This window comes from Takifugu rubripes, chromosome 8 (genome assembly GCF_901000725.2).
Source record: "Takifugu rubripes chromosome 8, fTakRub1.2, whole genome shotgun sequence".
In the NCBI taxonomy this organism is placed as follows: Eukaryota; Metazoa; Chordata; class Actinopteri; order Tetraodontiformes; family Tetraodontidae; genus Takifugu; species Takifugu rubripes.
This window is the reverse complement of record NC_042292.1, coordinates 15,076,545-15,100,057: the sequence shown is the minus strand read 5'-3', so window position 1 is coordinate 15,100,057 and position 23,513 is coordinate 15,076,545. Positions and strand designations below refer to the sequence as shown.

Sequence of the window (23,513 nt, the reverse complement as noted above, 5' to 3'; positions counted from 1 at the left end):
TGCAAGACTTGGTACGTTCCACGGTGGCCCCCACTTCACAGGACGGATCATTCCGTCCGCCGGCTTCGGTTCCTCGGTAACGAATGCTTCACCGGCTTCTCACAGGTCTGAGACGAGTCGGTAGTTGTTCCCTCAAGTCCAGCTGTCAGAACGCATGTGGAAAATACCCATAACGTGATGCTGGAAAATAAAACCCCAATTTAGCTGCCTTTTCCTCACACGTTCACACCTTCCCTTCACGGTTGGAGGGATTTTTCAGGGCCAAATCTGTGAAGTGGATCCGCGCCGCGCCGTGTTCACCCGGCTGCTCCAAAACAGCAAAACAACAGATGGGCGGAATCTTTCATTTGCTTTGTGCTTTGCATTTTAAAACTTCCGCTCTTCCTTGAGAGGAGCTGCCGACACACATTTGTTAATTCGTAATCTTTTACGCCGTAAAAACTGTTGTTCCCCGACTGTGACGCCGCCCGTTTGTTGCTATTCCTGCCACCTGTTGCGTAACGCAAAGGTTCCAGGAACCAGAAAGTACCTTTGATCTGATCCCAGCTGTTTATTATTGGCTGCTCTGAGCCGTGACATTCGTGTTGCTTAAATTAGCTTAGCGAGTTAGCGATTAGCTTCGCTTTTCGCCCAACCTTTACGGAGCTCCACTCTGCTGATGCTGAGTGAGGCTCTTTGATGGTTCTGCTTTCAGGCTGTGCTTGCTAAATCGACTAGCGTGTTATTGTGGAGGCTTCATTCTCCCACTGCTGGACATTTTTTACGTGTCGTTAATATTTAATTTTGATTGAAACAATGCAACACTCACTTTTTAAGCACCGGTACTTATCCGGGCTTTTGTAACTCCGGGCAAATTGAAAGAATCTTCTTCTAAAACGGCTGCTAGCATTTCCTCTCTTCTCTTTCACGTACCGCTGCTTTTAACATAAATCCCCGGTCTTTCCCTCCCCACCGGCCCCCCCGGACCCTGTCCTCAAGGATTCTACATTGCCACATGTTGCTGCGACTGAGGCCTGAGAGAGCTTATGGCGATCGATGCTGGAGGATTAGCAGGAAAATATCTGACGCAAGAACTTGCGAGCTGTCGGGGGGGGCGAGAACCTTCTCTTCTGCTGATAAGGGCAGGAGAAGCTGTCGGATTTTCAGTTTATTCCACCCAGCGTGACGAGCAAGCGACGCATGGCTGCCAAAAGTTCCGCTGTAACTATCGTCTAAGTCCCCGGCTGTTACCCACAATGCACTGTTTCACCTCATAGGGACGGTCCAGAACCTCAGACATCTCCATTCAGAGCCTTTGGCTCTTGGTTTGAAAAAATGTTTGGTCGCTATTTTTAGCGTTTGGTCCACGAATCTTCAGTTATTTGAAGTCCAGGTAGAAGGTTAAAAGACGTTTACTGTGATTGGAGCTACTTCCTCCTGTTGCGTCGGTCGTGCCAGTCGTTGCAGCTGATCCACTTCAGGTTTTCACAAGCTTGGGGTTCTTTTCCGAGGCAGAACCACGGACGTCGGCACCTCAGCCAGCGCTATTATCCCAGGTAACAAAAAGGAAATGTGCTCGACAGAGAGTCGCCTTTATCAGCGCCGAGGCAGCTATTGTAGCATCACGAGCATCCATTAGCGCTGGCAGAGATTAGCATCGTTGCTGAGCGTGAGTGTGTGCAGGCAGGAGGGATTAAGTCACACCTTCTACTCCATGAACTGATGTGACAGCCATCCTGGTTTCCACACTGCTCGTCCTTTCTGAGGTGATCCGTGGCGTGCCCCTGGGCTCTGTGCTGGTACCTCTCCTTTTTCCCATCTACCCCTCTGCAGTATTTTTTTTTGCTACCAAAACGCTTTGTTATTGTTGTAACTGTGTCCGTGGGACTTTTGGAACGTGTCTTTAAATGAATCGTACGACCCCCGTCTGCTTTTAGGGGTCTCGATGCCGATCCCGGTAATCGGTCTTCACAACGAGGACAAGGTCTTCGTCAATGGCAGCTGTGTCCTCAACGAGGAGCGCTTCATGCTAATCGGTTCCTTTGTGGCCTTCTTCATCCCGCTGGTCATCATGGTGGTGACCTACTGCCTCACCATACAGGTAACGGTGCCCATGGGGGCTTTATCATACCAATACTTCCCTTTTTCTTAGTTACTCTGGGTTTTTTCCTCTTCCACAGGTACTCCAGAGGCAGGCCACTGTCTTCCTGTACGAGGCAAAGACTTCCTCCCAGCAGCCTTTGCAAACACCAGCACTGACAAACACGTTACAGCCCCCCAGCGCCACTTTCTCTGTCCCTCAGATCAACACTATTGCCCCCTCAGATTCCCAAGGTAGGTTTCGTACGTGTTCTCTGGACATTTGACCCCTCGGAAACCAAAAAAAGCGACCTTTGCGCCTAAAATCGTGCCCAATATGAGGGCAAAACTGTTGCCCCGGAGACCCAAGACAAACTGAAGTGTCCAGAAGACGAGTGTCTCCTGGACACTTGACTGTTCGCTCATCCTTTCCTTTGAAAAGGAAAAGGAAAACCTCAACTTCTGAAGCTTTAGCAGCCAGACTCTTGCTATAAATTGACAGCAGCAGCAGCAGAACAGTGTTCCTCCGCGTTACGCCTCACAAACCTTGTCTCCCCCCCCCCCCACAGAGATGAAGCCGCCGACACCTCAGAGCAGACGGAACACGTTGAGCTGTCTGAAAGGCGCCGAGCCGGGCATGCTGCTCAGCGTGTCGACGCCGGACAGCCTCAGCATCATCCCGGGCTCGGAGGTGGGGTCCCAGCTGAGCTCGCCGGCCACGGGGACGTCGAGGAGCGACGCGTCGGGCTGCCATGGCCGCAGGGGGATGATGCAGGCCATAAAGAACGAGAGACGGGCTTCCAAAGTGAGAAGGGGGACGAGCGTCTGACGGACGGGGTCATTTTAATCTCTCCCTTTTGGATTCTATCTCTTTAATCCCTAACTTCTCCTCTGTCGGTCTTCAGGTGTTGGGGATCGTCTTCTTCCTCTTCCTCATCATGTGGTGTCCCTTCTTCATCACCAACGTCACCTCTGTCCTGTGCCGGGGCTCCTGCAACGAGTCGCTGCTCCACGACCTCCTGAACGTGTTCGTGTGGGTGGGCTACATCTCCTCGGGGGTCAACCCGCTGGTCTACACCCTCTTCAATAAGACCTACAGGAGGGCCTTCTCCAGCTACATCAGGTGTCGCTACGGCGCGGGGGCCAACGCCGCCGGGCAGAGCTGCAAACCCCTCTTGGTCCCCCCGCAGTGCCCGTCGCACGCCGTGACCCCTCTCCTGGCGGGCGGTCACGGCAAAGCGGGCGTGGACCGGAACAGTAACTGTCGCAACGGCAGCAGGGGGGACCACGGGAGGCTGGCGGTCGACCCCGAGGACACGACGGACGACGAGACCCAAATCGCCATCGTCTCGCACGGCCTCTCCGAGTGCCACGCGACCGGGGCGCTCTCAGAGAACGACCCGGAAACGGAGGCGGAGCCAGATCTGTCGCTCATCAGCTACAGCCCCGCCTCCGTAGAGCGCACTAGCAGCGTGTGACGGGGCGGCTCCGTGTTTGCGTCACGCCTCTTTTGTACCCAGCAGGCGCTAACCGGGCCTGGCTGCGGCGCCCCGGGAGAACCGATTCCTCTGGAAGGTGTTGGAATGAAAGCCAGTATTCCAGATGGTGGCTTTCAGACCATAAAGCAGACACGGCGCCGCATGTGTGAGCACCGCGGGGAGTTTTGGAAAGGGATACGATGAATGATCACCACGGCGAGGAGACGAGGGGCCGAGGGGTCAAGGTCCGGTCGAGCCCGGTCGAGCCTCCGCGTGATATGCAGCCCGAGCTGGTTTCCGGACCCTCTTCACGCAAGGCTAAGCTAATCAAATCTACATCTGTGGCGCTGAACTTCAGGGAGCAGCTGCATGCGGGATGAGACGCAGAGGAGCAACATGAAGGGATGTCCTCTGGTGGACTCACAGCGCCACCTGCTGGCCTCCCCGACTCAGATCCTGGGATCATGCAGGGAGTAAAGAGCTAATAGTGTCAGAAAATAGTCATCCCAACAAAAGAACGCTCTCGCTTTAGTCCACAACCATGTTGGAACGTGTTCCGTAGGTTTTCACTGTGAATGTGAAGAAAAGGGAATCTTTTAAAAAGATGAGTGCACAAAAGGTTCCCAAGATGTCATCCATAGAGGGTTCAGCCCGTTTAGGTTCTAGCTGCCTCTCGTCATCCTCCTTAGCTCCGCCCCCTAGAAGCCCCAGAGAGACGGATTCCACCGCCGGTAAACACATAAACAGCTGTAAATTCCAAACATGCTTCCTGACGTTCGATCCGGCGATGTCCACCGTGGCAAAATAAAAATAAAAAAGATCACCAGCATCTCAGACCAAAACAAACGTGCGTTTCAGTTCAAGTAGTCGACCTGCAGCTAGCGAACGAAGCTAACGCATAACCTCCATCTGTTGTTGTAATATGAGACTTTTTCATGGTCCCTGATGTTGAAAATCAAAATAAAAGGAAAACCAGGACGGATGACTGGTCCTTTACTGCAAGTCTCTTTTTTTTGTGTTATTGTTTGGAACAGGAACGGTGGGCGGCCTCGGGAGACGGGCGACGTTCCGAAGGTCACCCGCGAACACTCACTTTTGATGAAAGCTTTAATTTGCTGCTTCGCAACCCTGACGCATCCGGAAGTTCCAGCCTCAAACGTTTCAGAGGACGGGAACGTCGATGCGGAACAAACAGAGCGACGGGTCGGCGGCCTCGGCGGCTCCTCCGCTCTCTTTTCACCGACGTTTGAAGATCGTGACTCGCTTCTCCGTCAGGTTACTCGCTGCGTGGGTTTTTAAAAGCAAACAGGTCGCCATGGTAACAAATACACCTTTTGTGCGGAGGAAAGGCATTTAGGGAGCTGTAGCTTGTGCCAGAACACCTGAACAGAAGGTCTCACCCGGTCAGGAGGAAGATCCCGGTAACTACGGGCAACAGAGGGACTCAACCTGGGCCCAGGTTGTTTCTGAAGTCCGGAGACGAGGATCTGGACCAGAACTGCCCCGGGAAATTATGTCATTTTCCAAATGGTCTTGGTGGGAAACGGGCTTTTGATGCCAGGAGTTAAAAGGACACACTAAATGAAAATGTAGTCATTATCTTCTGGCGCTACGCTAATGGACAGTCGGGCCTTTTAAGGTCCGAGACTCCCGTTAAAGAGAGATCTGAGTGCAAAAGATGATATTCTGAGCGCCGATGCTACATTAGGTAGCAGTCCATCAGAACACATGTTGCCACCCTCGCTCTGGCCGGCTCCATTGTTAGCTGAGCCCACAGTTTGCCAGGGAATATTTAAAGAGAATCTACACTGACGTGTCCCCTTTGTGTGCGTTAAAGAAGTGGATTAGCTCAGCACAAAGAAAGCGGACGAGGAATCACTCGGCCCGAATGCACCTATTAAAGCAAATTAAGCAAATGTATTAGCTTTGGGGTTTATGGACAACTTTGTGTTTTGGCTGGGAAATAAGCATCTAAATGCACAATTTAAGACACCTTTATGTGCACTTATGTTAATGCGCCCCTGTAAGCTATGCTAGCATTACAGCAACAGTCCACCACTGACATCTTCAGCTCATTTGGGGAGTTTTCACCATGTGTCTCTAGCGCTACACCACATAGTCGACACCACCACACCATTGGCGTTGCTGGTTCGATAAATTTTGTACATGATTTTGGCCATGTGACTTGTAGGATGTTTTGTAGCAGCCGAGCCTTTCAACTCAATTCAATCCTCAATGTTTGGCCGTCGCTGCCTTGAAATGGAAGCAGATGCAGCACTTTTTTTATGTGATTAACACATGAAGTGGCCTGAAAAAATAATGGTAGTTGATTCCAATAAAGTGTTTCAGGAAGTTCCAGTGGAAAAAATAAAATAAAATGACAGGCTAGTTTTGGGGTTTTGGGAGTCATGGTTTTACTTTTCTAAATCTGTTGTCAGAAGAGTGAGTCCAGATAAGATAATTTTGGTATAAATCACTATAAAAATGCATCGACAGATGATTGATTGGTCGGGATGAGGGCGCGTGTTCCAGTCTTTGAGAAGCCAGATCAGCACCTTGGACAGAGACTCTTCTAACACGCTACATCAGCGCCCCCTTGTGGTCAAGCTGCAGCATTGCTGCAACCCTCCGGGCAGTAAACAGAGATTTGAGCAAAGATAACAGCGTTTTTGTACCTCTGTGGGTATTAAAAACCCCACATCACGCTGGTTTACTAAGGTCGACTTCAGAACACGCAGAGTGGATTTGTTATCCCTTTTAGATTATTTAAATACACAAATATTTCATTCTGTGATCTGTCCTCCATTCACCCGCAGCGACCCATCAGCGAGTTTCAACATTATTAACCGTGTTCTGTCGTGTGTTGCATCCCTCAGGTCCACGGCCTGGTTCTCCGTGGAGTGGGTGGTGCTCTCGGCAATCATCGGCTAAAGTCGGAGGACGTCGGGCGCGCACGCGCCGCCCAGTCGCTGCAGCTCACCGGTTGTAGCTTCGTCAAGCTAACAGGAGGTTTTACCAGTCGGACGTTCAGAATAAAGTCTTTTTTTAAAGTTCAGGGTTTCTATTTCACGGCCTGTATTATGGGATGGTATAGTTACCCACATAAGGACCCTAAATTGATTGGAAAAGGTTCCTACGACGCGGGCGCTTTGAAGAGTTAGCAAACATTTCAGCTTTAAAAAAAGCGGACAGCTGAAAAGAAAAACAGGTATTTAAATTAACAATTGAACTAACTTAATCGCTTTTATTGAACTGTATATAATATTTCATCGTCTACTTAGTATCAGTTTTACTGAGAACTGAGATGTTAAAGAAAACACGGGACAGACTCGAAAGTTTTTGGGGGTTTTTTTGTCTTTAAAGGTATTTAAAGACAAAGAGATCAGACAAAACGGGCGGCGTCACAGTCGGGGGAGATGTTTGAACAATCTTCTGACGTTTTTATATTATTTAACTGCGCCATTGATATTCACTGACGCGTTGCATTCAGCACACCTGCGGGTCCCCTGCTTGATTATATTGGCCAGGTTTGAATAATTATACGTTTTAATACACGTTCCGAAACAAAACTCCCCAAAAGGGGCCGCGCTCTGCTGGCAACAATTGCCCACGACGAGGTTTTTAAACTCGCGGTGAAATAAAACTTTAACTTTAAAGACTAAAAAAGGTGCCGCCGCTGATGACTTTTATTCTGAAGCTCCGACCGGAAGCTCCCCTCCTGCGCGGCGGCGCGCCAACCTGACGTCCCCTCGGGTCGACGGCGCTGCCTTGGAAACGCCACAAATCCCATCCACGCAGCTGGGTTGCGAGCTGGGACCCAGATTTCCTCACTTCAAAGGCTTCTGCCCTCCTCCTCTTCCTCATCATCTTCATCACCATCTTCATCCTCCCGTCGAGCGGCGACCTGGACTGAGCCGCGCAGCGGAGGAATGAGACGCATGCGATAACCGTGCGTGAAGGCGGAGAGCGCAGTCAGGTAAATCCTACCTTTCAAAAAAAAATATCCCTTCGAAGCCACGCGCACGCGCCTCCGGGGCAGCTTACAGCCGTTCCGCCGCGCTCGCGCGCAGAAAACGCGACGCGTCTGAGCGGAGGGACGTGCCGCGTGCGTTTCGCATTCCGCCCTCGCGTTGATGCTCCTGCCGCGGCCGCGCGGCTTCTGTCAGGTGTGTCCGCGAGGGAGGAGGGAGACGGGGAAAATGTCACATTTGGAGGCGAACGTGTCCACGAGAGAAGACAGCAACTGTGCACGCTCGGGGGGCGTGCACGGGATTAGTGTGCGCCTGCTAAACCCGCACGTTTTTTCCTCCAGGGTCGGATACTACTGCGAATAAACGGGCTCGGGTGTCGCTTTACGCGTGCACAGCGGGGCGTTTTCATGCATCCGCGGCCGCGGATCGACAGCAAATGGCTGGTTTCAGGTGCTGGCAGGATTTTGGTGGCCCTGCCGCTGATTCCCTGCACGTCCGCGGCTCGTGCGCGTCCGCGGCCGCTGTGGCCCGCAACAACCCGCGGCTCGATTCGTGCGGGACGCACACGAGGCGAGAGGATTCCGATCACGGTGCTGTGACAGATCACAGCATTAGTGCCAGTTTAGGCGAGCAGGCAGGGGAAAATGACTCGGGTGATTAAAAAAGAAGGGAAAAATCCTCTGTTCTGATTGGCTGAGACGGTCTCTCCCCTCACGTGACGCCCATCAGGCTAAAGTGCGTTAGCATGAATGAAGTCAGGGAAGGTTACATGAGAGGAAACCAAAAATGGACTTAAAATGTAAGGCGCTGTGCTCGTTTCAGCCTTCTGAGTCTGGCTGCCTCACATTTCGTTTGCTAATTGGTCTCTAAGCAACATTCTTGAATCCAAAATTCATTACATTATAAATGATTACCCAGTATCATCAGAGGCCCATTTAAACTGGATTTAATGCGACAAAATGAAGTGTTTTAGCCTGCGCGGGTCTAAAGCTAATGAAGGCGCCTTTAGGGAACCCAGAGGACCCAACAGGTGGGATGTAAATAAATGTAAATAAATGTAAAGCTGCATCTTCAGAGGGTGTTTATGTTTATAAGTCTCAGTCCAGTCACACAGCAACAGACGTTTCATGTCTAGACCCCAGCATGGGTGCATACTGATTAGATAATAGGTGTGTGTGTGTGTGTGTGTGTGTGTGTGTGTGTGTGTGTGTGTGTGTGTGTGTGTGTGTGTTACAGTACAGACTTTTGTTCATCGGGGACCTCAGCTGAGTTCTTACATAAGCAGAAGAAAAGACAGCAGATCGCTAACCGCTTAAAACTGGGCTGTTAGCGTACCTGAAGCAGCCGTTCATATTAATTCCTCTCAATACCCCCCCCCCCCCCCCCCCCCACTAAAGACGAGCAGGTCTTTAAATAAGCCCCTGTCATCTTAAGCACATGTTCGGGGCTAGCTGCGGCTAATGGTTGAGTTAATGAGAGGACGCGGCGTCTTCAGGGTGCACTCAGACTGAGCGATGTGGTTTCCCGGGTCCTCTCTGGACCCATTCTGGACGGCTGAAAGACCGTTTGACCCTCTGAATAGGATCCGTCTCTCCGCGTCCTCTACCGCAGAGACGCTAAAGCCTAAATGGGGTTTTGCTAACGCGCTACGTGGTAAATTTGGTTTTGGCGCTTTCAGGGCACAGCAAAGGTGCAAGACAAAACCTCACGCTTGTGCTAACGTTAAAGCCAGGTCATGCTAGCGTAGCATTAGCTTGCCCAGCTAACCGTTGGGATGTATGGATGATATATATTAGCATATAGCAGAGCTAATATATGCTAACTGGCTCTGCTTCGCCCTCTTCTCTGTTCCCATCCACATTCCAGTTTAGACTGGGAGCAGAGAAACTGGGGCAGTGTGACACGTCTCATCACAGCTTCACCGTGACCCCCCCCCCCCCACACACACACACGCACGCACACACGCACGCACACACGCGCGCGCGCACGCATGTCGGTGCACATCGGGTCACACGGTCCTGCCGGATGACTTGTTGCAATCGCGCTGATGCCCACACATTTGATTGTGAGAGACGGGGGTCGCGGAGGGGGCTGTGGGGGGGCTGTGGGGGGGGGCATTGCTTCCATTCTGTGGCTGACCTGTTTACCAGCCACGTTAGCAGCTCCTGGAATGAGCTGCTCTCAGAGGGGATTCGCATAACCACCAACCTCTGACGTCCAGTCAAGAGATTTACTTCATTTTACCTTAAAAACTAAACCCCCCCCCCCCCCCATTGCTCACTGCTACGTGCTTTAGCCACTAGCCTAGCAGCATCTACAGTGCAGGTCAGCCAAGCTGGGCTCCGGTCGATTGACAGGCCCAACACGGGAAATACCGACGTTGGCGACCTGGTTGCCACAGCAACCAGCTGTAATCCTGCTGGCTAACTCCTTTGATCCCCCCCCCCCGTAAACCGCTGACGTCTTCCCCACGATAGGGCCTCGCCCCGACGCTGGAGCGGGACCCAACGAGGGACCCGAGAGTTGGAGGAGGGAGAATCAGATGAGGTTTGATTAAAGATGCAGCTGGAAACGGCTGGAATCTGAAGTCCCGCTGTCAAAGATCAAAGCAACGCTTCAACTTCAAAGGGACGTACGGGCCTAATTTATCAGAACCACGGGCCGACTGGGGCCTGAGTCCGTGGACACGTGAGCCTCTGCGCTACGACGCCAGTTAGCAGCCACGTTAAGCGCAGCGTAATCCCTCAGGCATTACATCATCTAATTATGTCATAGTAAATAATTAGCTCTCGACGCCCGAACGCTGATTAGCTGTGATTATATAGCTCCCTCCGATGCCGCCGGAGGCCGGGGGGGTAAATGGGGGGGGGTGCTAACCTCTCTGTGCGAGTGCAGCCAGCCAGACGGCGCCGTAATAGCATTAGGGGATGCTAGCTGAGCGCCCCGCAGCCATGACTCGTTTGGTTAAGGACAGTAATTAATGCTGCCTCCCACCATCGCTACAGTATTTAAATGGTTACGGACAGGCGGTCAGGAGGGGGGGGGGCATCAGCGTGGTCTGGGGGGGTCTGTAATCCTCAGCACCTCCTCACAGATTCTGGCTGCTTCCGATCAGAGGGATCATGTGACGACACCCTGAGCCATCAAAGGCCATCAGACGGGAGGGGGCGTGGCCATAATCTGACCCCCCCCCCCTTATTAGACTATTTTTGGGGAAAGCAGCAAGCTCATGGGTTTGTTTTTTTGAGCAGCAGAGCTAATTTCTTGGTGTGTTGCCGTGACAACCGTCCCAAGGCTCTGCGGCGCAGCTGTGAGCTTTTGCTCGTCCAGACGGCAGAAAGTCGCAGATCGAGAGCGAAGCGCTGCGTCGCCCATCTGCACCGCAAAGGCTGGTGCTGCCCCCCCCCCCACGCCGCCAGAACACGCTAGCATGACCTGAGCACGCTAGCGTAGCCGCACGACAGGTAGCGTAGCAGCACGACAGGTAGCGTAGCAGCACGACAGGTAGCGTTCCTTGGCGTGGAGCAGCAGATTAGCATTGTTAGCACACTGTTGTAGCAGACCGGGAGGGGGGGCGGGGTTGGTCATTTCCTGTCCTGCACACCCAGGTCATGGGGGGGGGGGGGTCAGCTTCATCCTTTATGATATATTTATATAAAGATGGTGATGAATCCAGGGGCAGCAGTCAGACGGAGGAGTGTTGATGCATATTTAAACTGTGTTGGATTATTTACAGCATCGGGGGGGGGGGGCGACTCAGGCGCCGTCAGAGGGTTGAGACAGGACGACCTTATTAAAGGGGGGGGCGCACGCCTCAGTCTGGGCTAACAAATTAGCCAGCGCGTGAATACGTGCCTGGAGTTTGGAGACGCCTTAAGAACGTTCCCAAGGCGCCGCCCCGGGGGGGGGGGAACGCCGCCCCCCCCCACCAAGAGAGCAGCTAGCGTCACGCCCCCCAGTGGACGTGACACCTCCCTGTCCATCACCTGTCTCCTCCTGTGTCCAGCTTTAGAGCAGCATGCCGTTGGTGAAGAGGAACATCGAGCCCCGGCACCTGTGCCGCGGGGCGCTGCCGGACGGGGTGACCAGCGAGCTGGAGTGCGTCACCAACAGCACGCTGGCGGCCATCATCAAACAGCTGGGCGGCCTCAGTGAGTACCGCGCCTCCGCCAGCGCGCGCCCTGCCGCGGCCCGCTAACCCCACACACCTGTGCGTCCGTCCAGGTCGCCACGCCGAGGACATTTTCGGCGAGCTGTTCAACGAGGCCAACAGCTTCTACCTACGGATGAGCAGCCTGCAGGAGAGGGTGGACCAGCTGGCGGTGAAGGTCACGCAGCTCGACTCCACCGTGGAGGAAGGTGGGTCCTTCAGACGCTGACGCTAATGCTAACGTTAACGCTAGCGCTGCAGCGGCACAATCACCCGCTCGTTAATGGTTGATACCAAATGCCTGCTGCTGGGAGTGGACGAGTCTCACACACACACACACACACACACACACACACACCCTTCTTGGTTTATACGTCCCCTCTCTGCCCCCCCCCCATCTGTATCACCCCTTGTATTCGTTACTGTCTTCTCTGTTGTCCCTTCTGTGTCCTGATTCCAGTCCCTCCTGGACTTTGATGACATTTTGAGCAGCGTTTGTTTTGCCTCACATCACACTTTCCTGGTTCTCCCACCATCAACCCCCCATCATCCCCGCCTGGTTCTGCAGCGTCATTCTGCAGTAGCCCGCAAAGATGAAGCTGCCTGGAATGAAAAATAAGCTCAGCAGGCTTCTGACCTCCTCATTATCTCATTATCCCCCCACTCCCCCCCCGTGCGTCTTGATTACATTTTATCTGGTAAATATGAAAACTCCCCCCCGATCATCATCTTGAACCACTCGCCGGAGCTACTTCACATGAACCCTTTCAATAATTCATGCCGTGTTTTAATTGCATATGTTCAGTGAACCCCCCCCCCCCCCCCCCCCCCCCCCCCCGGGAACGTGCATGGGAGCCCCCGCGCCTGCACGTGCAAGAGGAGGAACGTGCACCCGCTGGGTCTCTTTGAAGATGCGTCTGAATGAAAGTTGCATTAGAAGCTAATTTTGTGGATTATTCATTCGACTGCAGGGACCGAGGTTTAGGGGGGGGGGGGGTGATCAAAAGGGGTGTGTGTGTGTGTGTGTGTGTGTGTGTGTGTGTGTGTGTATGCGTGCGTGTGTGTGTGTGTGTGTGTGTGTCTAATGGCCAAACACACTTTCTTTTTCGAGGAACGAGCCTTTGAGACACATGCTGTTGACACCAATCACCGTCAGGAACATATGTCGCGCCGACATGCTTTAACCTCATTAACACCGTGCTGATGACTTGGTGCACGTGTGTGTGTGTGTGTGTGTGTGTGTGTGTGTGCGTGTGCGTGTGTGTCTCCAGCCGGCCAGATGGTGGATCCTGGACAGTTGCAGTGCTGTAGTGTTAAATCTCCTCTGGGTCTGTGGGATTGACACACATACATGTGGCAGCTTCTGTCTCTCTCCTGCTGTAACCCTGTGATACTTGCAACCAGTTTGGGGGGGGGGGGGGGGGGGATACTGTCCTGCTCAAGGACACCCTGACATTGAACCAGCAACCCTTGAGTTCTGTTCTGTCCCGGATTCATAAATCAATGGAGCAAGAAGCCTGCACTGCTAGCTTGAGCCGCTAACCTGTCACAGGGAGACGTAGAGCGTCTGTTTTCAGGGTTAATCTGGTCACATGATGCCACAGATGTAAGCATCTATCATACAGACTGACGCAGGCCTCTGGATGTTGCCCCCCCCCCCCCAGTCTCCCTGCAGGATATCAACATGAGGAAGGCCTTCAAGAGCAGTACCACCCAGGACCAGCAGGTGGTGTCGCGGACGTCCGTCCCCAACCCCGTGGTGGAGATGTACCACCGCTGTGACAAGCCCCCTCCGCTGAACATCCTCAGCCCCTACAGGTGAGGCCCCGCCCACACCCCGCGGCCCGCCTCCACCCCCTTGTCCTCATCGCCCCCCCCCCTCCTTCCTCACGCAGGGACGACAAGAAAGATGCTCTGAAGTTCTACACCGACCCGTCGTACTTCTTCAACCTGTGGAAGGAGAAGATGCTGCAGGCCACCGAGGACAAGCGCAAGGAGAAGCGGCGGCAGAAGGTACCCCCCCCCCCCCCCCCCCCCCCCCCCCCCCCCACCCCCCGTGCTCCCGTGTTTGGGTGCGAGTTGGCGGCGTTTTGTCTGCTCCACATTCCAAGAGAACATCAAACCCTCCATCCTCTGCTTTATTTGCTGCTCTTAATTTCCTGCTGTTTACGTTTAATTCATGCGCTCTTATCTGCCCGTGCTCGCCGTTTAGCTGCCTTGTTGTCTAACGGGTTCCTGATACAGCAGCAGATGGGCGGGCTCCTCCCCCAGAGGCGGATCAACAGCCCGACGGGAATACCAGCACTCAAACGGGCTGAAACTGGAGCGATTCCGCTCCCAAAAGTGGGAATGTTTCAGTCGTAGCCTCCGAACAGCTGCTGCTGTAGCCGTCCGTCTTCAACTCGATGCTGCTCACCTTGTTTCTGTTGCCCCCCTCCCAACAACCAAAAAACCTGAATAAATGCCTGTGGTGGGGGGGGGGGGGGTCCTCTCTCCCTCTTAGCGCCCCCCCCTCCTCTCTCCTCTTCCGAGTTAAACGCACCAGCTTGTCTCTTTCCCGTGTTTCCATAGGGCTGTCCGGCCCACCCCGACAGGCCCCACTCCAGACAGGCCCCACCCAGGAGCCCCTTGCCCATCTCTGTAAGAAACCCCTGATCTGCCCTCTGAGTCCTCACCCCCCCCCCCCCCCACACACACACACACACACACCCAGTAAACACACACACACACTCTCATAGCGGACGGACGCCTTCAGGTAAAAGACGCACGAAGCGCTTGTTGTTGACACTGATACACCACCACCCCCCCCCCCCCCTGTTTTTGTCTGTCCTGCATTGGCTTCCCACCCCCCCGACCTGCTGTGTTTGGGCTCCAGTGGTCTCTGTCTGTCAGTTGTGGTGATTATCATCTTTGTCGTGGTGGTGTGTGTGTGACGTGTGTGTGACGTGTCCGCCTGAGGTGGCCCTTCAGTCGGGTCCCTGGGGGTGGGGTTGTGCCCCCCCCCCCCCCCCCCCCCGGCCCCAGACACACCAGTCCTGGGCCTCACTACCACTTCCTTTTGTCCGTTAGGAGCAGCAGAAGCAGGTCGAGGACCCCGGCAGAGAGGTGAAGAAGGTGAGTCCCTGTGAACCCCCCCGCCCCCCACCAGAACCCCCCCCCACCCCCCACCCCCCCCCAGCCCCATGCTGCCCTGGTCCTGAAGTGTTTGATTTCCTCAAAGGTGCGCAAGGCCCGTAACAGACGGCAGGAGTGGAACGTTCTGGCCTACGATAAGGAGTTCCGACCAGATGCCCGCCTGGCCCCCTCCCCCTACCACGGCATGTCCTCAGAGGGGTCCCTGTCCCCCGACAGCAGGTGAACACTCACCTGCCAGCTGTCTTTGTTGACACTGGCTGATGAGGATCTGCTTACATGTTTACAGGCAGATTCAGAGTAAACCTGTTTATTGATTTGAGGCTGTGCTGCCCCCTTGTGGACACCCACGAGAACGCACGACATATTTACGTTTTCTCCCCCTCCGACAGGTCGATGGCATCCGACTCGTACCCGGCGAGCCCCAACCACCCCTCCACTCAGGCGCCCGCCACCGCCCACCCAACCGACCCCCATGCCAGGGACCACCTCAGCGCCACTGCCCAGACCCAGTCCCTGGACCGGGTCCTGAGGCCGACCAACCAGCCCTCAGGCGGGCCTGCGGCTGCAGGGCGACACGTGGCGTCCCTGGGGAGGACCCCGTCAGGACACGGGGGCCCGGGTGGTGGAGATCCTACGGTTAACGGGCCGAGACAGCAGTCGGTTAAGGAGTACCGAGCCGGGCACGGGTAAGTTGGCTCATGTTGAAACCATGTCCAGGACCGCTACAACCGCTACTTAGCCACTAGCACGTTAGCTTCGCGGTGGAACCTGAGCCCATTTTTCCCACATTAGTTTCAAATCTTTCAAGCATTCTTTTCCTCTCCTGCCCTCTAGTGGCCAGCCCACCACCATCCAGGAATACTACATCCCACCAGCCCCTCCCCCTCCCCCACCAGCCATCCCCTCTGCCCAGACAGCCTTCGACTCCGCCATGGCCCCGCCGGTCCCCTCTGGCGTCCCCCCCACCTCCTCCGCCCTCTCCCGCCCCTACTCCCCCTCCCCTCCTCCCCCACCAGCCAACTACGTGCCCTCCCCGGCCCACCCGCCCTCGGGGGCGCCCCCGGCCGCCCCGCCGCCCCCTCCCCCAGGAGCACCCGCGAACATGCAGGCCCACCCGTCGCCGCAGCACCCTGCCGTCGGACACTCTGCCGTGGACGCGGCGTCCAGGAAGTCCACCATGCTGGGGATGATCCCCATGAGCGACGCCCGCTCCGACCTGCTGGCGGCCATACGTAGAGGTGAGTTAGCGCTGAAGTTAGCCAGTTAGCGCCACCTAGTGGTGCTGAACCAGCACACACACGACACCAATTCCTGAGGTGTTACTAGAACAAATGAGAAACTGATCAGCTCAGATGACACCTGACCGGCGAGCTTAGTCACAGCCCTGCTCCCCCCCTCCCTCCCTCCCCCGTCCTCCACCCCCCCTCCCTCCCTCCCCCGTCCTCCACCCCCCCCCCCCCCCATCTCCTCTCCAGGCATCCAGCTGAGGAAGGTGCAGGAGCAGAGGGAGCAGGAGGCAAAGAGGGAGCCCGTGGGCAACGACGTGGCCACGATCCTGTCTCGCCGCATCGCTGTGGAGTACAGCGAATCGGACGACGACTCCGAGCTCGACGAGAACGAGTGGTCCGACTGAAAAAAGGGGGGGAGAGAAAGGGATGGGGGGGGCGGGGTGGTGGTGAAAAAGCATTGATGTTTATCTGTGGGAAAATAATCTGTAAAATCCATACGCTCGTACTGTATTTACGTCCATTTATCGCGGTGGTTCGGTCATTCCGGTTTCCACGGTTGCCCCTGACAACATTCTCAAGCCGACACCCCCGGAGCATCACCTCCCAGGGGGTGCGGCATAATTACCCACGCTTGTCACACCACTTCAGCGCCCTCCCGCCTCCTCCTGCTCATTTTTATCCGCAACACTCGCCTGCGAAAAACAAACGCTCTCAAACTGTTAGCCCACCGGGGGGTGTGTGGGGGGGTGACATGTGCGAAACGCAGAATAGCACAAGACGATAATAAGAGTGAAATCTTAACTTATTTGCCAAATGTTGAGAATTTATGAAAAAAAAACACGCAGGTGAAATCAGGGATGCAGGGACGCGCCTGTTGCCAAAACAAGCGCGCCCCCTGAAGACGCTACACTGTCCTTGTGAGAGTTGAGCTGAGCTGGAGCACAACAGTCACGTCTGCAAGAAAATCTCATTATGGGATGCTGTGACATGTGGGGTGGGGGGGGGGCGAGTCCACACAACCTTGACGATCATCCACCTGGGAAAAAGAAACGCTTCAGTTTTTAACGCAAAAGCCAAACTCCCACAAAACCAGTGTAGCGGCGAGGTTATACCGGCGTGGTTATATCGTCGTCATGACGACAGGAGGTGGCTCCCCCGTCGACGGGGTGGTGTCACGCTTCGATCTTTGAGGAAGCGCACCACCCACCCAGGATACCCTGGTGTGGGGGAAACAAGCGCTACACCCCTGCTACGGTTTAGCTCACCATTGTTTTTAATTCCTTTATTTCAATTGAAGCTTAACATTTCCGCCGGTCAACACGTGTCGTGATTTTGGTCTTTTCTCACTTCGCCACGCCGGGGGCGGCGCTCGCAACGCTCGGCCCGGGGTCAAAGGTCACAGGTCCAGCCGAGCCTTTGACCTGGTCCGTTGCTGTGCGAGGCGACGGCCCGCGATAACTACCAGTGTAAGATAGTTGCAGCAGTAATTAGCAGCATATTCTCTGTTCCTCGCTAGCTTGGCTAATCTTCATGAGCTGGTCGGACTGTGGCGTGTTTATAGCGTGTGTTTGCTGTTCCTTTGAAACGTGCTGCAGTGAGGTGTCGGCTTTATTTTAGGGGGTTCCATTCAGGGCCAGGATCAAGGACCGAGTAGGGACAGATTCTCTTGAGTTAGCATCTGATGCTGTGCTGTAGTGAAACCTGAAATATTGACTTTTATTGCTCTTTCCTGGCCAAACGTGCACTCGGGACAGGTGAGAAACTGCCCGCGGTCCATTTCCGACTGTTGGCATCCAAACAGATGAGCTAGGTTTGCCGTTTAAGCTAGGTCGTATGTAACCGTGATATCTATCGATCCGTGTAAAAGAAGCAAAAAAAAAATCAAACTTCCATTCATTTTTAGCACATCTAGATGGTTTTAACCTGCAAATGTGACCAAATCTGTGTTTACGGGGCGACTCTCCTGGATGAGGAGGTCCCGGGAGGGTTTGAGCCGCGGCGCTGTTGCACAGGTTTCACCTCTTTAGCGCTAACGACCACCGCCGCCACCAGATGGAGCTAACAGCTTTAGCTGCACATTAAGACATTAAGATCGTCCCGGGTCGTCCACGGGTCGTCCACGGGTGGATGACGGTGTGTTGCGTTGAAGGGAACCTGGGAAAAGCGAGCGCTCTGGGATGGTAACCAGTTAAAGCGGGGTGGGGGGGTCATTCACACGTATCTTGTATATCTGTGGCTGCCGGCTTGTGAGATTACATCATCATGTGTTGGAAAATGTGGAAAAGGAATTTTGTTGTATAGAACTAAGGTCAGGCTGGCGACCGTAACCATAGGCAACCAACAATCAACTGTGTCACACTAAACCTGTAAGCAAGTATGCATGTGACTATAGACAATAAATGGTTCCAAACAGAAGACTCTCCTGTCCTGTCCTCTCCTGTCTTGTCCTCTCCTGTCCTGTCCTGTCTTGTCCTCTCCTGTTCTGTCCTCTCCTGTCCTGTCCTGTCTTGTCCTCTCCTGTTCTGTCCTCTCCTGTCCTGTCCTGTTCTGTCTTGTCCTCTCCTGTTCTGTCTTGTCCTCTCCTGTCCTGTCCTGTCTTGTCCTCTCCTCTCCTGTTCTGTCTTGTCCTCTCCTGTTCTGTCCTCTCCTCTCCTGTCCTGTTCTGTCTTGTCCTCTCCTCTCCTGTTCTGTCTTGTCCTCTCCTCTCCTGTTCTGTCTTGTCCTCTCCTGTTCTGTCCTCTCCTCTCCTGTCCTGTTCTGTCTTGTCCTCTCCTGTCCTGTCCTGTCTTGTCCTCTCCTGTTCTGTCCTGTCCTCTCCTCTCCTGTCCTGTCCTGTCTTGTCCTCTCCTGTTCTGTCCTCTCCTCTCCTCTCCTGTCTCTTCTGCCGTCCCTCCGTCCTCTCGCACCCGCCTGTGCTGGCGTGGGTCCTTCCAGCGCTGCGTTGGCGTCCGATGGGGGACACAGATGGTCGCACAGCGGAGCTGGAGAGGACGGTGGAAAACGGCCCCACGCGTCCGCCCGGATCCTGGAGCTGCCTGGAAACGCGAGTCCGGAATTCTCAAATCATTAAAATTTTAGCGTGCGTGCCGATGCCGCCGTCTCCTGAGTCACGTTGAGGGGAGGGGCAGCTGCTGCGATGACGTAAAAGACGCGTCCTCGCGTGGGCAGATGCTGCAGCCCCCCCGTGCGCTGTCCACATCTGGCCACACGGGGGAGCTCCTCCCCTCCGTGTGGGGCCGATGCTGCGGAATTTGCGCAGTTGTGGCTGATTTAAGGCGGAATTGTCTCCCTCGCCTCACTTGCGTCACATCTGCAGTCGCTGGTTGGAGACGCCTCATGCTTCTCCTGCCCCCCCCCCCCACACACACACACACACACACACACACACCCCTTTAAATGTTTTCCTCCTCACGCTGTTTCAGTTACATAAACAGGGAGGGGTTTAATAATTCAGCACCTCTCTCAGCGGCTTTAACACCCCACTGACCCTCCGTTCTGACTCACACACACTCCAGCACCCACACACACACTCCAGCACCCACACACACACTCCAGCAGCACCCTCACACACACACACACTCCAGCAGCACCCTCACACACACACACACTCCAGCAGCACCCTCATACACACTCCAGCAGCACCCTCACACACACACACACTCCAGCTGCACCCTCACACACACACACTCCAGCAGCACCCTCACACACACACACTCCAGCAGCACCCTCACACACACTCCAGCAGCACACACACACACACTCCAGCAGCACCCTCACACACACTCCACCAGCACACACACACACACTCCAGCTGCACCCTCACACACACACACTCCAGCAGCACCCACACACACACACACTCCAGCAGCACCCACACACACACTCCACCCTCACACACACTCCAGCAGCACCCACACACACACTCCACCAGCACCCTCACACACACTCCACCCTCACACACACTCCACCAGCACCCACACACACACTCCAGCAGCACCCTCACACACACTCCACCCTCACACACACTCCAGCAGCACCCACACACACACTCCACCCTCACACACACTCCAGCAGCACCCTCACACACACTCCAGCAGCACCCTCACACACACTCCACCCTCACACACACTCCAGCAGCACCCTCACACACACTCCACCCTCACACACACTCCAGCAGCACCCTCACACACACCTCCACCCTCACACACACTCCACCCTCACACACACTCCAGCAGCACCCTTACACACACTCCAGCAGCACCCTCACACACACTCCACCCTCACACACACTCCAGCAGCACCCTCACACACACTCCACCCTCACACACACTCCAGCAGCACCCTCACACACACTCCACCCTCACACACACTCCACCCTCACACACACTCCAGCAGCACCCTTACACACACTCCAGCAGCACCCTCACACACACTCCACCCTCACACACACTCCAGCAGCACCCTCACACACACTCCAGCAGCACCCTCACACACACTCCAGCAGCACCCTCACACACACTCCACCCTCACACACACTCCAGCAGCACCCTCACACACACTCCACCCTCACACACACTCCAGCAGCACCCTCACACACACTCCACCCTCACACACACTCCACCCTCACACACACTCCAGCAGCACCCTCACACACACTCCACCCCTCACACACACTCCAGCAGCACCCTCACACACACTCCACCCTCACACACACTCCAGCAGCACCCTCACACACACTCCACCCTCACACACACTCCAGCAGCACCCTCACACACACTCCACCCTCACACACACTCCAGCAGCACCCTCACACACACTCCACCCTCACACACACTCCAGCAGCACCCTCACACACACTCCAGCAGCACCCTCACACACACTCCACCCTCACACACACTCCAGCAGCACCCTTACACACACTCCAGCAGCACCCACACACACACTCCAGCAGCACCCACACACACACACACTCCACCCTCACACACACTCCAGCAGCACCCACACACACACTCCACCAGCACCCACACACACACACACTCCACCAGCACCCACACACACACTCCACCCTCACACACACTCCAGCAGCACCCACACACACACACACACACACACACGCCGACTCAGGAAAAAACACCTTTTTTTTAGCTCTTCTGGGTTTTATTTGACAAACATTTGTCCATTTTTTCCCTCACGTATTTACAATAACAAAAATAAATCTTTTGCCTTCGAGGTTTTACATTCGACATCTACGAGTGCAACGTGTAACATGTCCGTCTCATTTAAAGTGCATTTTTGTACTTTTTGATCACGACGCGGTCGGGAGGGGGGGGGGGTGAGTGGAGGGACGTGATTGGAGGACACAGGTGTGACATCACAGCGGTGCGTAACACCACGCTCTCACCAAGGCCATAAACGGTCCGTTTAAAGCGAAATGAGCTCAGTCATGGTGGGGGGGCGACGCCTCCGCCTGCTGACGTGCCTTTTCTTTTATCTTTTTAAACCTGCTTTGAACACGCTGATAAAAGACAAGAATGAATGAAAAGGTCTGAAAATAGATAAAAGTGAAGTGATGTGGCTCAGAAGGGGGGGGGGGGGGGGTTCTTCTTACATCTTTACCGTCCCTCCATCTGCTTTCCAGGGGACTATTTTTAGACGGCGGACGAAGACGTTAGTGGTCGTAGTAAAACGTTACGGGGGGGGCGGGAGGAAGGGGGGGAGGATGAGTGAGGCGGGGAGGAGGGGGGTGTCTTTGAAACGACCCTCAGACGCGACGACGTCGCCGGAGACCTGACTGGGCCACGTGGGACGCCCCCCCCCCACCCAAAAAAAGTTGAGTAGGTTTGCAGAATCGCTACAAACGTACAAAAACAATGAAGACACCAGAACGTAACACTTCCATGACGCCGCACGTCTTCTTCACGCCCCCCCGCCCCCCCCACAGGGAAAAGATGCACACGAGGAGGGTGTCTGCTAACGCGCCCTGACGAACATAGAAAAATATACTTTTCTGTACAGCCTTGCATAAGAAAAATAACCCTGCTGTTCCCCTCCAGCCGTCCCGCTAGAGCCGCGTCTGATGGATCGTTCCAACTCCCCCCCCCCCCCCCCCACACACACACACTCGCACACACACACACACACACAGCGAGGGGGGTCGCTCCAGGAATGATTGGAGTGGTGACATATTCACAGATGAGCGCTATTGTTAAGACGGGGGGGAGGGGGGTGCCAGACGGTACCGTTAAAAACAGCTGTTTGGATCGTACCCACAGAAAAATGCTGATTCATGTGGCGGCTCTTGGTTTCCTCTGTCAGGTCTTAAAAACTTAGCATAGCGCTGATGGTGCTAACGGGCTAACAAAGCTTTTTGGTCGTCCCCCCCCCCCCCCCCCCCCCCCCCCCCCCTCCCCACAGTGTGGTCTGTGATGCTCTTTTCTTCACAATTCCCACCATTTTTCCGTATGGAGCTCTGTTAGCATTAGCCAAGCCAGCATGAGCCTGTCGGGAGACGTTAGGTCCGATTTGCCGCTAAGCTCGGCTAACCTGCTCTGTCCCAGCTAGCATCTCCGAACAACGGACCCATGGTCTTTGCTGGTTTTGGCACATTTCAACATGGGCTTCAGAATCGAGGCCCGGTTCTGCTGTCTCCAGATTCGGCTTCGTCCCACGGTAACCGCTGTGGCTTTTTGTCCAGAAGAAAACGGCTAAAATTATTGCGAAGGAGGCTCCAAAAACAAAGACACGCTAGGTTCTTTTCTTTTTGTTGCCAACAACTGATTGTTTGCTGCAGCAAAAATAACATAAAAATCAAGTTTTAATTGACACAACTGAGGGAAAATAAGACCGTCTCAATCACAGAGAGATTTGTCCCAATTGGACGGTTTATTTCAGGGTTTTTGGACGACCGGTCTCATTTTCCCAAAGCCAGTTAACCTCTCGCTCGGATATTAGCGCCTCACCGGTGCCGCGGTCACGTGACGCCTCTCCGAGGCCAAAACCGTCGGCGCCGCGGGTCCCTGAAGTACAGACGGGTGAGGCGTGAGTCGGCTCTGTGCGCTCGCTACATCCGCTGTGCGTCAGGACAATTCCCACCGTTCATTACGGCGTCGTTATCAACATTAGCCGCGTTTAGCTAACGCGCCGTCCTCTCCTGACTGGGGGCCCGAGGTCGCGCTGAAGCGCCTCTCGCTCGCCGTTTCTGTTTCACGCCGCGTCACCTCGACTTTCTTGCTTCTCATTAACCCGCCGAGCCTTTCGGAGGAGCCCCGGGGGGGGGGCAGAGCAGCACGGCTCCGCGCACGTGCGCGTGCTCGTGGAGCTTCTGCTGACAGGCTGCGAGTCGGGGGGTGAAAATAGAAGGCGGAGAAATTCGGAACACGTGACGCTCTGGTTTTTGCCGATCTTGGCAGTATATTCTGAGGCTGGGGGGGGGGGGGACACAGGCCCTGTCCCGCCGCCCCCCCCCCGATCAGCCTGTCCACCCTGCCATACC

General features: G+C 54.8%; 2 protein-coding genes across 8 annotated transcripts in view; both read left to right on the top strand.

Annotated features, from left to right (window-relative positions):
• htr2cl1 (5-hydroxytryptamine (serotonin) receptor 2C, G protein-coupled-like 1) overlaps window positions 1-4,532 on the top strand; it is a 71,282-nt gene extending 66,750 nt beyond the window's left edge. For all 5 annotated transcript variants that reach the window (XM_011606610.2, XM_011606612.2, XM_011606611.2 and 2 more), the window contains 4 exons: window positions 1,917-2,080; window positions 2,160-2,313; window positions 2,628-2,863; window positions 2,964-4,532. In XM_011606610.2, coding sequence (XP_011604912.2) covers window positions 1,917-2,080; window positions 2,160-2,313; window positions 2,628-2,863; window positions 2,964-3,536 — 1,127 coding nt within the window. In that variant the 3' untranslated portion in view covers window positions 3,537-4,532. The remainder of the gene's footprint in view (window positions 1-1,916; window positions 2,081-2,159; window positions 2,314-2,627; window positions 2,864-2,963) is intronic.
• A 1,948-nt stretch (window positions 4,533-6,480) lies between these two features.
• Window positions 6,481-18,436, top strand: LOC105416840 (wiskott-Aldrich syndrome protein family member 3). Of its 3 annotated transcripts, XM_029840656.1 has the most exons (12): window positions 6,481-6,744; window positions 7,234-7,512; window positions 11,514-11,658; window positions 11,732-11,866; window positions 13,322-13,475; window positions 13,553-13,670; window positions 14,229-14,297; window positions 14,727-14,771; window positions 14,878-15,011; window positions 15,182-15,478; window positions 15,627-16,030; window positions 16,268-18,436. In XM_029840656.1, exons 3-12 carry the CDS (start codon window positions 11,526-11,528, stop codon window positions 16,423-16,425), a joined length of 1,647 nt encoding a protein of 548 aa, XP_029696516.1. In that variant the 5' UTR covers window positions 6,481-6,744; window positions 7,234-7,512; window positions 11,514-11,525; the 3' UTR covers window positions 16,426-18,436. The 3 variants fall into 3 exon arrangements, with proteins under 3 accessions (XP_029696516.1, XP_029696515.1, XP_029696517.1); XM_029840655.1 differs by having other exon boundaries at window positions 6,481-7,512; XM_029840657.1 differs by lacking the exon at window positions 14,229-14,297 and having other exon boundaries at window positions 6,481-7,512.
• The last annotated feature ends 5,077 nt before the right edge of the window (window positions 18,437-23,513 follow it).